The sequence below is a fragment of the Plectropomus leopardus genome, chromosome 4 (assembly GCF_008729295.1).
Source record: "Plectropomus leopardus isolate mb chromosome 4, YSFRI_Pleo_2.0, whole genome shotgun sequence".
NCBI lineage: Eukaryota > Metazoa > Chordata > Actinopteri > Perciformes > Serranidae > Plectropomus > Plectropomus leopardus.
The window spans coordinates 14,735,104-14,747,847 of NC_056466.1; the positions used below are offsets into that span (position 1 = coordinate 14,735,104).

General features: G+C 39.8%; 1 protein-coding gene across 1 annotated transcript; it reads right to left on the minus strand.

Annotated features, from left to right (window-relative positions):
• Positions 1 to 2,680: 2,680 nt before the first annotated feature.
• Positions 2,681 to 12,283, minus strand: LOC121942045 (aminoacyl tRNA synthase complex-interacting multifunctional protein 1-like). Its single transcript, XM_042485123.1, has 4 exons — positions 11,855 to 12,283; positions 9,259 to 9,467; positions 5,501 to 5,669; positions 2,681 to 3,948 (listed from the first exon to the last, which is right to left on the minus strand). Exons 1-4 carry the CDS (start codon positions 12,252 to 12,254, stop codon positions 3,782 to 3,784), a joined length of 945 nt encoding a protein of 314 aa, XP_042341057.1. The 5' UTR covers positions 12,255 to 12,283; the 3' UTR covers positions 2,681 to 3,781.
• Positions 12,284 to 12,744: the final 461 nt, after the last annotated feature.

Here is a 12,744-nt window from a genome sequence, read left to right on the forward strand (position 1 = left end):
CACACTGAAGCCAGCGCGTCACTGACAGGCCACCGCGCGACGTCAACGTGCAGGAGGAGGAAGCACATGATGAAATAATGAATATATTAATGAGTTTTCTTTTTGTTGTTGTTTTTTTAAATCACTATACAAAATACCATGCTAGCCTTCTTTTCGCTGACTATGGTTAAAACATGAATAAACTCAGGTTGTCTAGAGTGAATTAAGGGTGATTAAGACAGCTCTTGAATTTCCTCCCACTTTGAGCTTTCTTGCCATAATTTTTTTTAAAAAAGAGATACATTTCTGTGATACAAGGGATGTTAGCTATCCATGTAAGGAGAAAGCAGGTTATATCATATTCCAAGGAGTTGTAGCCCAAACCTTTTTTTTGTAACACATTTTATCACCGATTCAGGCTCATGTACGAATATTTATTGCACAATTTATTTGATACTTTGATATAGTTTCACATGCACATTTTGCTTTTCTAGTTGAATGTTCCAATGCAGTTCTGAGTATGTGGTTTCACAGTTATGGCTTTGCAAAAAAAAAAGACGATAAAATACACCCTGTATAGTTATACTGTCTCATCTGAGCTTATATCGGTTATCCTTAATTCAAACTACATTTTCATTCTAACAATAATCTTGACTTTTGTGCGAGGTTAGGCTGCAACATCCCTAAAAATTACCTTTTTTTGTTAATAAAGATGACTAGATTGTTTACTTTTTGATGAACAGTGATCAAAGGTCCGGCCACTCTTTCCACTGATAACGCAATTCACCTTAAGGAGCTGTGGACTACTGTAAGTCTGTAAACATGTTGGAAACTCTTCAGATGTGAAACATGCAAGTTTTCCTCTGTTTTGTTTCCAGTAAGTCCTTTGAATAACCCCAGGGCCAGATAAACCTGGCTAACCTGCTCCTCCACCCCCAGTGCACACATATTTGTTCAACAAATTTTGCCCAGTCACAGAAAACGGTCAGAGAAAGGGTCTGCCCAGAGATACTGTAGGTGCCACCAGTTGAGGATTCTGTGCCTTGCTCAGGGGCACCTTGGCAGCAGGAGCATGAACTTGAACATCTCTCCATCTACCAGTTCACACTTTGTTTTTGGTCTGTATGGGTACTCAAACCGACGACCCTCTGGTTCCCAGGCCAAGGCCCCACAGCTACTGCTGCATCTTTTTGTAGTCATTTGTGTCACTTTGATAAAAGTTTGTATTTTTTGGTCGTTGTTTTGTCTCTTTTCACAGTTCTCATCTGTCTCTTTGCAGTTCCTTTTTTTGAGTCAATTCCTCAGTGTTTCATGGTAATTTTAAGTGACATTTTGCTAGTGAAAGCCAGTGGGGGCTCCCGACACTTTGGGCCCCTGGGCCTGTGCCCTGCAGGCAGTCCAAACTCTGTTTAGTAATCCATCCGTAGTAATCTGTGTGTCTACCTACTTGTACACCAACCTTTTAACTACCACTGCACTGCTGTACTTGGTTTGAAATTCTAGACCTAAAGTTTCCAAAAGTACCGCAACATAAGACCCAAACAATAAGGTAAAAATGCTGGAGCCTCTTTAGGGATTTCAGTCAGAAACTGTACTTTAATGGTAAATATTACCATACTAACATAATACATCAAATTACTGCAAAGTTATTGCCACATAGACAGACCCTGGGGCACTTTTGTCCACTTCAAACAAACAAAAAATCATTTATTCCAACAACTATAACATTATCAGAATAGAATTTTGTAAAGATGTTGAAAATGTTCTAAGAAGGCCTATACCTGTGTATGTCTTTACGTGTTGGGTTTCCTGCACTTTGTAGCCTTTCAAAAACAGGATGCAGGAAGAAGGGGAGCTGCATTTTATAGGTTGACTCATCTCAACCGAAATGTGGCTTCAGGTTGTTGTTTATAAACTTTCCCCCACGGTAAACCGCACTGGGTCATCAGGCAGCGGCACACTTGCAAAGCTGTCTCCTCCACACGTGTTTGTTATTGTAGATGCGGGGACAGAAACGAGTGGTGAGCCTTTACAGTACCTGCACTCGCTCCAGTATGGTTTCCTCTCTGGGTTTGTGCATGACAAGATTGTACTGTCAGTTGGTGGGGGGTTGATGTGACTAATATCAACACTTCATACGCTTTTAATATTAAAGTGGTATCATAATGTCAACCTGTACTATTAGTCACCACAAACACTGAAGCATGAGATGAAAAACACCTTGGTCGGTCTCTCTGGCCTATCTTTCATGAAAACAACTGTTAGAAACATACAAACAAAAGCTGTGGTGTCTAAGGGAACACATTAAGATCATACAATTAAAATTTACACAGTCATTCTTATAAATCCCCCTTTTTAAAGGAAATTAAGCTGTGTTTTCCTCTGGGATCTGGGAAAAAAGTTCTATAGATTCCTTCTCTAGCCAATGAAATGCAATTTAAATTGTAACGAATAACATGTTTGTGCATAAAAAGGTTGACACCATTCCCTCCCAGCATCCCTGCTCTCTTTAAAACAGTTACCAGCAAACGTGTTTTCAGACAAGCTGCTCCACTTCTTGGTTCCTGAATCACATCCCCATTCTTTACATGCATTACTTCACCTCTTCCTTTATAATAAGGGAAGAAGAACTTGGCATGTTTAAGTTTTGGTCTTTTTTATAGACTTGGTTTGAATTACAGAGAAAACAAACAAAGGCAGCTTGTTTTAAAACCAAGACATGTTGGTTTATTTTTGTTGCCCTTTGAAAAATAAACAGGCTTAATATCAGTATTAACCGAAACAGAGACGCAGACATGATGTAATACATATAAAGGCTAAGGTTTAACTGAGCTGGTACACTTTCTAAAGAGCAGAGTAACAACATGCACAAACAGAATGGATACCAACATCGTCAACAACATCAACGTGTTGAGGAAAACATTTTAAAACAAACATCTGTATTTACATCCAAATCAAACATTTAGAACGACCAGTTTTCAGTTTCACAGGATTTCTGGGAAACTGCATATTAAAAAAAGGATCTGGATATGAAATATTGTGATATTTGACTTTCTCCATGTCGCCCAGCCCTAGATAAATTCTTCAAATAAAAATTTCCACAGCTTATTTATAATAATATATAACACACTGCCCCATTTCTATCAACTGCATCAGACTTGAGCTGAAGGAGTTCAAATTACTGCCTGTTCGCAGTTGCTTATGAACATATCTATAATCACATTTAGTTAAATCTAATGTAATTTCCCCACTCATTTCCAAACAACAGTTTAAAGTCCCCTTTTCAATCGGGACTTCTGCACTGTTACGTTTCATCCACCGTTCCGCAGAAATGACCTCTGCGGTGTTATAGGAAAGATTTTAGATTTCATCAGATATTCCCCAACCAAAAGGGATTCTTTGCAAGAATTTCCATCGTCTTCTCGTCATGCTGGGTATGACTGTGTGCTGTATGTTCTCACAAAGTCACCACGCACATACTGTACATACATTATAATGAGTACTGTAGCGCCCTCCTTTGGCCAAAAACAGAACTTCAGATTTTCACAGTAAAAAATGGAACAGTAATATTCACATCTGTCCAACAGAGGGTGACAACACCATCACTGTCCCTAACAGGACAAGAGTATGTGGAAACTCAAATGTGACACCCATGTGATTGTTGGACACATCAATCCAAAACCGAAGGCATTAACACGCTGCCACAGCGGCCTTTACTCTTCTGGGAAAACTCTCCAGAAAATTTTGGATCCTGCCTGGCAGCAGGGATTCACACAGAGTTATTTCAAGCTGCTCTGTTAGTTTATTTGATTTCACTGTCGCTCATGGTTCGGGCTTTGCACACTCCCTTGCCAACAACTTCAAAGGCAGCTCCCTTGTAGGTTGCAACACACTGGCTGTCTGTGCGAAGGTCTGGCTGAATCTGCTCCCACACCTTCTTTTTGGGGTTCAGCTCTTTGTCTGGTTCACCTGCAATCAAGAGATAAGCTTGATGCATTAGAGGACCCTCCTTTGTTTTATAATCATCCATCACAAACACATGACGAGTCCAGGGCTGACATTACACATGTCTGACTCAGAGGAGCAAAACCACAAGAAGTAAAAATGTTGCCGCCAGTGTCTCGGGAAGATTTTCCACAAGAATATTTTAACTAGCTGCAGGAATTTGCTCCCATTCAGCCACAAGAGATCAGAGAGGTTTGGTTTTAAAGCCTGGCTCGCAGTCAGCGCTCCAAATCCTCCCAAAGGTGTTAAAGAGAGTTTTTATGGACTGTGCTTTGTGCACATGTTCAAACAGGAAAGGGCATTTTTCAAACTGATGGCAGAGAGTTGGAAGCACTTGACTGTGTATAATATTCCTATCTTTGTTTCTTTGCTTAAAGAAGGTTCAATAACATTCATTTTTTTTAAAGACGAAGACAATTTGCGGATTTTGTTTTAGTGGAGCCAAACAGTGACAATCATTCAAACACTTAATATTATTATTATGATTACATTCCTAGAGTTGGTTGGAAATAGTTTTATGTTAATAATGAAGCAAATTTTGAGCGAATAGTAGTTGGATATTAGGCATAGACGGTATACATAATGAAGGTAGCTACTGTGACATCATCCACTGGTTTGTGGACTGCCGTTTTGAAGCTTTGAGTTTGCTATTTTGGCCGTCGACATCTTGGTTTTCCCCCTGTACAGTTATAATGAATGTTGAAATTAGCTTAAGAGACCAAAACTTTTTATTTTTATTTTTTAAATTTTATTTCTGCTGCAAAGTCAGGCATTTATCATGGGAATCAACAGGGATTTACTCGCTTTGGAGCCAGCCTCAAGTGGCCATCTGAAGAACTGCTGTTTTTAGCACTTTTCGCATTGGCTGCATTTTTCAGCCTCGAAGGCTGCAGCTTGGTTGGCAACATCCACAGTTATGCTTTTTTGTTTTAAAACACATAACTACTGCTATAGTTACACCTAGTGTCCACAATACTTCAGTGTTTTCAAACACTGCAAACGCTGCTGACCCCATTTTAGTTTCAAAAAGTTTCAGGGTTGCAGTTTGGTCTGGACGGAGGGAAATGGAGACGTTTGAAAACGACGACACAGACACCAATGTTCACTTTTCAATGAATTCTTATCAGTCAAAGTCTGTCAAGAGAAGAACATAATAGCTATATGTTTTTTACCTGTTTTTCATCATCTTGACCGCCTTATACACGTGTTACTTTTCATCAAAAGTTCCACCATATCCCAGAAAAAAAAATCTCTGGTCTTACTTTTCACCATCTTCATAAAACTTTCTGTAACTAGGCAACCAACTAGAGATTAGCCAGTATGCCAGTCTGCTTCTTATTTACATCAGCATGTGCATGCCAGTGTACATTAACAGTTGTGTGATATGCATTTCCAGGTGTTAAAATGGATTGAGATCATTTCTGAAATGGTGCTAAAACTGTGTGTACAAAGATGGTTTTAGTTTAAAGTGCCACTTTAAAACAAAAAAGCATAAGTAAGGACATGGCCTCAGTACCTGGGAAGCCCTGAAAAGTAATTTTGTCCCCTGGTGCTGCTCCACTTGGAGGTTCAAGGATTTCAACCTTGTGTGGTGAGCTGGCACACATGATCATCGCCTGGGACAGCACTGAACTTGTTTTGGCTGGCTTTAGGTTACACAGCAGCACTGCCATGCGGTTCTGCATCTGCATGACGGACAGACGATTAAAAACATTTATGCAACCCATATGCCTTACACAACACAAAACAAACAAACAGAAAAGGAGGCAGCTAATACCAAAAGCTAAGAAAAAGAGAAATCCAACATTTCATGTCATGATGCATGATTTTTGAAAATAATACTAGCCTATGGTGGCTGTCCATTGAGTTACTGGCGCTGCAGTGCTGAGAAAGTAAAATGATGTGTGTTGTTGATATCAGCTAAAATACACAAACCAAAGTGTCCTCAGGTGTTTTTTGTGGCAATTTAATTTATTACTTACAACTACTTAAAACAACTTTTGCATCAATCCCAGTTTAGTTGCCTGACCATATAACCCTTTAAAACCTGGGCAAATTGGCTTGATATGATTTAAAGAGATGGGTAGAATGCAAAAGAAATATAATAAAAAATGACCTAAAAATGAGCACAACATTAGTAAAAACAAAACAAAACAAGCAAACAACAAATATTAAAAAAAAAAAACAAAACAAAAAACAAACAAACAGGAGAGTAAAAAAATACCACAAAAAAACTGCAAAAAGTGATAATAATTCTGTAATAATTTCAAATATATAATTATGATAATTACAAATACAGCTCTATGGACTTTTTTTCAGTCATTTTTCTTAATCTACTCATTCCTTGCAATTTGTGGGACATTTCTTTCCAAGTTTCTAATTACCTTTTCCCCCATGTTTTTATATTAAAAAAATCATAACAATTTGCTCAGGGTTCAAAGGTTTCAATACTTGTGAAAGGCATCTGAATGCATCAAAGAAAAGTGATGTCCCATGTTTTAATTAGCCCTGCTGTATAAATGCAGTCCCATAAGTCACTGCCATCCAATGTACAGAAAGTGTATTACACAAAAAATCAAAAACAAGGGCAAACAAATGGACAAATGGCTCTTACAATAATAATAGAAGTCATTGAGGTACATCCTTTTAGTATTTACTATATGAATCTAGAATCACTCATGTTGGTCTGATGAATTTTTTTGTTTTGTTTTCATCTAATGCCAGGGATAGTATAAATGATATGAAACAGTATTCACACAACATACTGTGTGTTTAGTTTCTCTAATATTGAAGTATAACAGAAAGTCAAAGAGTACTTACATCAAACCCAAAATGCATTTCTTTAAATATTTCTCCCTGGTTTGTTTGACTGAATACTAAAAACAAAACAGTTCACAAGCCAGTCACATTAGATTTTGATGTTAGATTTAGTGGTTCAGTCAGCGTTTTGCACAAGCCAGTTGTACTTTTACTGACCTTGCTTTGTGCAGGGGTGTGCTGTCATGTTGAAACAGGAAAAGAGCTTCCACAGACTGTTGCTGCACAGTTGGAAAAACACTACTGTCTAAAATTTAGTCTGTAGCGATAAAAAAAAATGTGTACACTGTAAAACAAAGAATCAGAATCCTGTTTTATTGCCAAGTACATTTACATTTAAATAGTATAAGACATAAGAAAAAATATAGAAGCAATTTAAAAATATAAAATGAAAAAACAGAATATAAAGAACACAAAATGTATGTGCAAAAGGTGCAACGGAGGGATTGTACAGTTGTGCAGAAGTTCGAGTTACAGTGCAAATATCTACAGTCTAAGTAGATAAATTAACCTACAGTGTGCAGCGTAAAGAAATTCAGTCCAGTGTGTGTTTATGTAATGCATAAAAACTGATTTAGTCTAACATTAATGTAATGTTTTCAGACTCTGGGGCTGGATTAGAGTGTGTGTTGTGGGGGTGGGGGAGGGGGCTGGAGTATGGTTCATGATGTCGACAGCAGAGGGGAAGAAACTGTTGTTGAGTTGTGAGGTTTTGGTCCTGATGGACTGCAGCCTCTTACCAGAGGGGAGGGTTTGGAAAAGTCCGTGTCCGGGGTTGAGAGGGGTCGGTCACAATTCTACCTGCATGCCTCAGGGCAGGTGGCAGCCAGTATCCCTCTCTGCAGTGCGGATGATTCGCTGCAGCTGGTTCTTGTCTCTCGCCGTGGCTGCAGCGTACCGCACTGTGATGGAGGAGGTGAGGATGGACTTGATGATGGCGGTGTAGAGGTGCACCATCACTGTCTTTGGCAGGTTGAATTTCTTCAGCTGCCGCAGGAAGTACATCCTGTGCTTTCTTGATGACGGGGCTAATGTTCAGCTTCCACTTGAGGTCCTGGGTGATGATGGTCCCCAGGAGGCGGAAAGACGCCCCAGTGGAAACTGGGGAATCACAGAGGGTGATGGGGGTGAGGCGATCCTTCTTAAGTCCACTACCATCTCCACTGTCTTCAGAGCATTAAGTCCTGGCTGCACCAGGTCACCAGATGGTCAACCTCCCACCTGTAGGAGGACTCATGCCCACCAGAGATGAGTCCAAAGAGGGTGGTGTCTTCTGCGAACTTGAGGAGCTTGACGAACTTTTGATTTGAGGTGCAGCTGTTTGTGTACAAAGGGGCCCAAACCAAATAAAACAGTTCCAGATCAAAAGTATGTGAACTACTAAACCAGTCAAAAGGCAGCAGTAGCCAGCTGCAGTCAGAAATCTCCTCATAAAGCCGCTCTATAAACAGCCATCACTGCAGCACCATCAGCAGTTTCAAGAAGCGAATCCAACATTTTATGTCTGTGCATTGAAAGGTTTCTTCTTTCAGATATTTATCTGAGGTTTTACATATTTTGGTAAAGTCAGACAGTGTTTTAGAGACATGACCTCAGCAGACATATGTTTCGATTTAAACGACTCTATATGACAATGTGTTCACATTCTTTTGGTTTGGGCTGGTTTTTTTTTTTTATGTCTTAGGGAAATATTGCTGCTACTGCTAAAATGATATTTTAGACAAGAGTGTAGCTTTGAGGCAATAGTTTAGTGAAGGACATTTCCTGCTTCAACATGACAATTTCCTGGAGAGCCGCCTGCACAGAGCCGAGACCTCAGCGCTGTCTGACCCCTTTGTGATGTGGAATGGTGACTGTGAGCCAAATGTACTCTACTTTCATTTTGGGAGATTATTTTAAGTAAAATGAAGAGTCTTGGACTGTCACAAAATTAAGTAATCACTTTGGGCTCTTGAAAATGGTGATGAACATTTTTCTTTTTTTTTCTTTTTTTTTTTTTTACATTTTTTTAACTAAACAATTGATCATTTAATTGTAGAAAAAGGTCAGCAGATTAGTCGATAATAAAAATAATCTCTAGTTGCAACTTGAGTCTGTTGACATTACACTGAAAATTCATTTGCCGCTCTTTTGATAATCCGTCTATTGTCCCTTTCTCTGCTTTAGTCTGTTTTATATGTTTATACATTTAAAATCTTTGGATACAAAATGAGAAATCTAAATGCTGCATGTTGGTTTTGGGGACATTGTTGTGAACATTTCTATTTATTCTCTACTATTCTAAAAACCTACAGACAAAACTATTTATCAAGAAAAGAATTAGTAGGTTTATTGTTCAGATAAAATAATCTCCAGTTGAAACCCCTTGATTATATATACACATTTTTTTAATCACATGGTATTCAATAAATGTATTTATCCCACTGCACAAGTTATTACATAGGAGTTATACTGTACCTGGTCCAGAGGTATGTGCTTAGCGAGCTCGCTGACCACCGTCCTGGGAGAAGTCTCTCCAACGTCGACCTGCTCCACATACAGGCTGTCCATCTCTGGAAGCTGCAGAGCTGTGATTATACGTCCAACGCGCAGGTCCAGGCGAGACACGTCTACCTGAGCTTCTTCTGGGCTCGGGGCCGCCTGCTTCTTCTCTGCTTTCTCACCTCCTGGCAAAGAAAGACGAGCACTATTATAATAATCTTGCACACAAACTCAGCATGGATTTAGCCTTGAAATCATGTGTCACTGAAATGTTTCCTTGCAATTAATTTGCTCTGTGAGCAGAAAACTGATGTAATGATGCACTTTTGTGTTTTGGAGCATTTTCAGCAGAGAACGTCTGACAGTAAATATTCATCAAGTTAAGGAAAGATTGGCTGAAGAGAGACATCTGTTAAGATTTTTATTCCAATAAACTAACTGAGCGAGATATTATGAAAAAAGAAAGTGGTTTTGCCAAGTTATTGGGAAACAATATTAAAAGGTCATAGTGGAAACTATCTTGGACAGCTGTAAAATGCAGCATGCAATAAATATTGTGGGTAATGACACGCTTCCAAATTTGTGTCAACAGTTTGGGGAAGACCCTTTCCTGTTTCAACACGCCAAGACCCCGGCCCCTGGCCCCCCAGCCCCGGCACAAAGACAGGTCTACAGAGAAGAACTTAACTGAACTGTGCAGAGCTCTGACCTCAACACTGGCTGACACATTTGGGATGAAGTGGAATGCAGACTGGGAGCCAGACTTTACCGTCCAAAATGAGTGCCTGACCTCACTAATGCTCTTTTGGCTGAATGGAAGAAAATCCTGTGAAAGCCTTTGAGGAGAACCGAGGCAGCGTGTTAATGCCAGTGGTTTTGGAGGGACACGTCTCTGAAGTACACATAATGGAAAAGAAAGGCTGGAAGAGGTCTGTCTTTTTCCTCGTTTTCCTACTTTTCTCCTGTTACAGCTCAGATTCACCTGCAGACAGTTTGCTGCTGGTGTGAGTACACAGCTGTAACTGCTCACATGTTGCCAGCTAATAGGGCTCAGTGTTTCTGCTGGAACCGAAGCAGAAAAACAAACCCTAAGATGGTTATGTGGAGAAAAAAAAAAGGTTAACAAAAGCCAGCCAGTTCAGGTCTTGTGTTCAAGTCCATCCATCATTCAGATAGTGTCTGTTGCCCTCTGTGGCTCGTTTCAGACCTGGGTGTCACGGAGACGATGGTTGGAAGCACACTGACACAACCACCAGCTCTTAATGTTTACAAGAGCCAAGCAACAAGGCCGGATTTCAAACCAGGTGAAGTGGGCAACTGCCCCAAAAGTTCATTGCATGTCAGTAGGTTTTGGCCATTTAAATTGCACATTTGTTAAGGGATTACCAGCACTAAGGCCAGTACAGACCCTGGATAGACTCTGCATTATTTGCTAATGTTGTGGCCCTGCAAGGAAACATAGTTTCATATAGAGCTGCAACTGACAAAAAAGTGCAAGCACAAATTTTGCAGAGACTAAAGTGATGTATTCATACTGCTTATGTTGATTTGATTAGATTAGATAAGATAAGATAAGACAGACCTTTATTTATTGTGAGGAAAATTGCTGTGGACCAGTTACTATACAAAGTTAGAGGAGTACAGATACCAAGAGCGCAATACACGGGGACTAAAATAAGAGCGGAAAATTCAAATGTAGAGCAAATATAAAATAAAAATATATACCAAATATCAAAACTAGATGACACTATGTTACAAAACATAAAACTTGCTAACAGTAAGGTGCATTCCAGTGTATACGATTCCAAAACAGTTCATCAGTATGGATGCTAAAAATAGAAGGGCTGCTAAAAAGTATGTTAAAAACATAAAACTGTACGAAACCCAAAGAATATATTTAGCATATATCATAGAAGACAAAAAGAAGAAGCAAATCCTCACATTTGAGAAGCAAGAATCAGCAAATGATAGGAATGTGTACTTGAAAAATTTATATCAAAAGCGCTGCAGAATTTCTGCTGATTAATGAATCAACTAATTTTCCATAAAGCGGTGCCCTTTTCTCTAATTAGCAAAAACTACTGCAAACTGACACAGAGAAAGTTTGGAGCCAGGTATTGGGGGGGCAACAGGCAAGGTATCTTTAAAATGGCAGCTATCATAACACAAAGGTAATTAAAAGAAAAACATTAGAATGACATTTATAAAATAAACAATAAAAACAGGATAAAATAAATTAAGACACAGGTCCCTAATATGCATATTTTTTTGCATTCGTGCATGCATAAATAAATAATGAATAATAATTAAACATGCATATTATTAAAAAAAAAAACCCACAAACAAACATATGAAAAAAGTAACACCCCAGCCAACCCCTTCACTGATAAATAAAGTACAGTCCCCAGTGATCTTGGGAGCAAATGTCTGCAGCCATGTCTCCACATTACTGTGAGGAACCTTTAACAGGAGCAGCAGGAGGAGTGTCAGTATGAATATTCAATCACAGGGAGGTGTACTGTTGCCAAAAGTATGTGGACACTAAAATCTCACGTGTGTCATGTTGACTCACCTTTAGGCTTGTTGTAGGTGGACACTCGGCCACGGAAGCCCATCTCGTGCAGCTCCCGGCGGACCGTCCTGGGGCTCACGGTGGCCCCGGAGGCGCTCTGAAACTCGGCGGTGAGAGCCTCCACGGAGGGCAGACAGTTTTCCAGCGCTACTTTCTCCAGCACTTGCCGGTCCTCCTCTTTCAGCTTGTGCGGCCGGCCGCTGCGGGGCAGAGCCGTCGTTATTCCTCCACGTTTCCACTTGAGGATGACGGCGCTGACGGTGGAGCGGGGCAGGTTCAACAGGGCGGAGATCTCGCGGACAGACTTTTTACACAGGTGACATCCGACCACCGTCCCCCGCTGGAAGTCACTGAGCTCCTCACTGCGACCCATCCTGCCGCAGAGGGTCGCAGACTGCATCTTGCACTGATTTCTCGCTTCCTCCTGCTATTTTCTATTTCCTTCTTCTGTGGTTTTCAATGCTGCTGGGCACATTACTGCCCTCCACAGGATGAAAAGCACATTACATCAATCACGATACATACAACAGGTAAGGACAGAAAGTACAAGCAAATAAAGAAAGTAAAAATAAACGATTAAAGGCATATCCGTCAAAATAATAATGCATATAAATTAAGGCACCACATAAGAAAAATCAGATTCAAAGTCACATGGCAAAAGTCACATTGTGATGTGATTAGAAGCTGCAAAGTCAGCAAGGTAGAGTATCCTACATGCAAACAGCATACACCAGACTGTTAAATAATATGAATAAGTAGCTGGGCTGGGCAATACATTCATATTATATTGACTTTGTGTTATCAGATTGGATATCCTCTTGGATTTTGGATTTCTTTTCTTGGTTTTAGTGATGTAATTTAGCTTATTCATATTTACCTACTTAGCCATT

What these genes read in the sequence shown, in the direction of transcription:
- LOC121942045 (XM_042485123.1), bottom strand. Translation starts at nt 12,254, where the DNA reads ATGCAGTCTGCGACCCTCTGCGGCAGGATGGGTCGCAGTGAGGAGCTC. An exon ending in CACCTACAACAAGCCTAAAG is followed by an intron (nt 9,468 to 11,854) that starts GTGAGTCAACAT and finishes TTTCTTTGCCAG; the next exon opens with GAGGTGAGAAAGCAGAGAAG. An exon ending in AGCACATACCTCTGGACCAG is followed by an intron (nt 5,670 to 9,258) that starts GTACAGTATAAC and finishes TCCGTCATGCAG; the next exon opens with ATGCAGAACCGCATGGCAGT.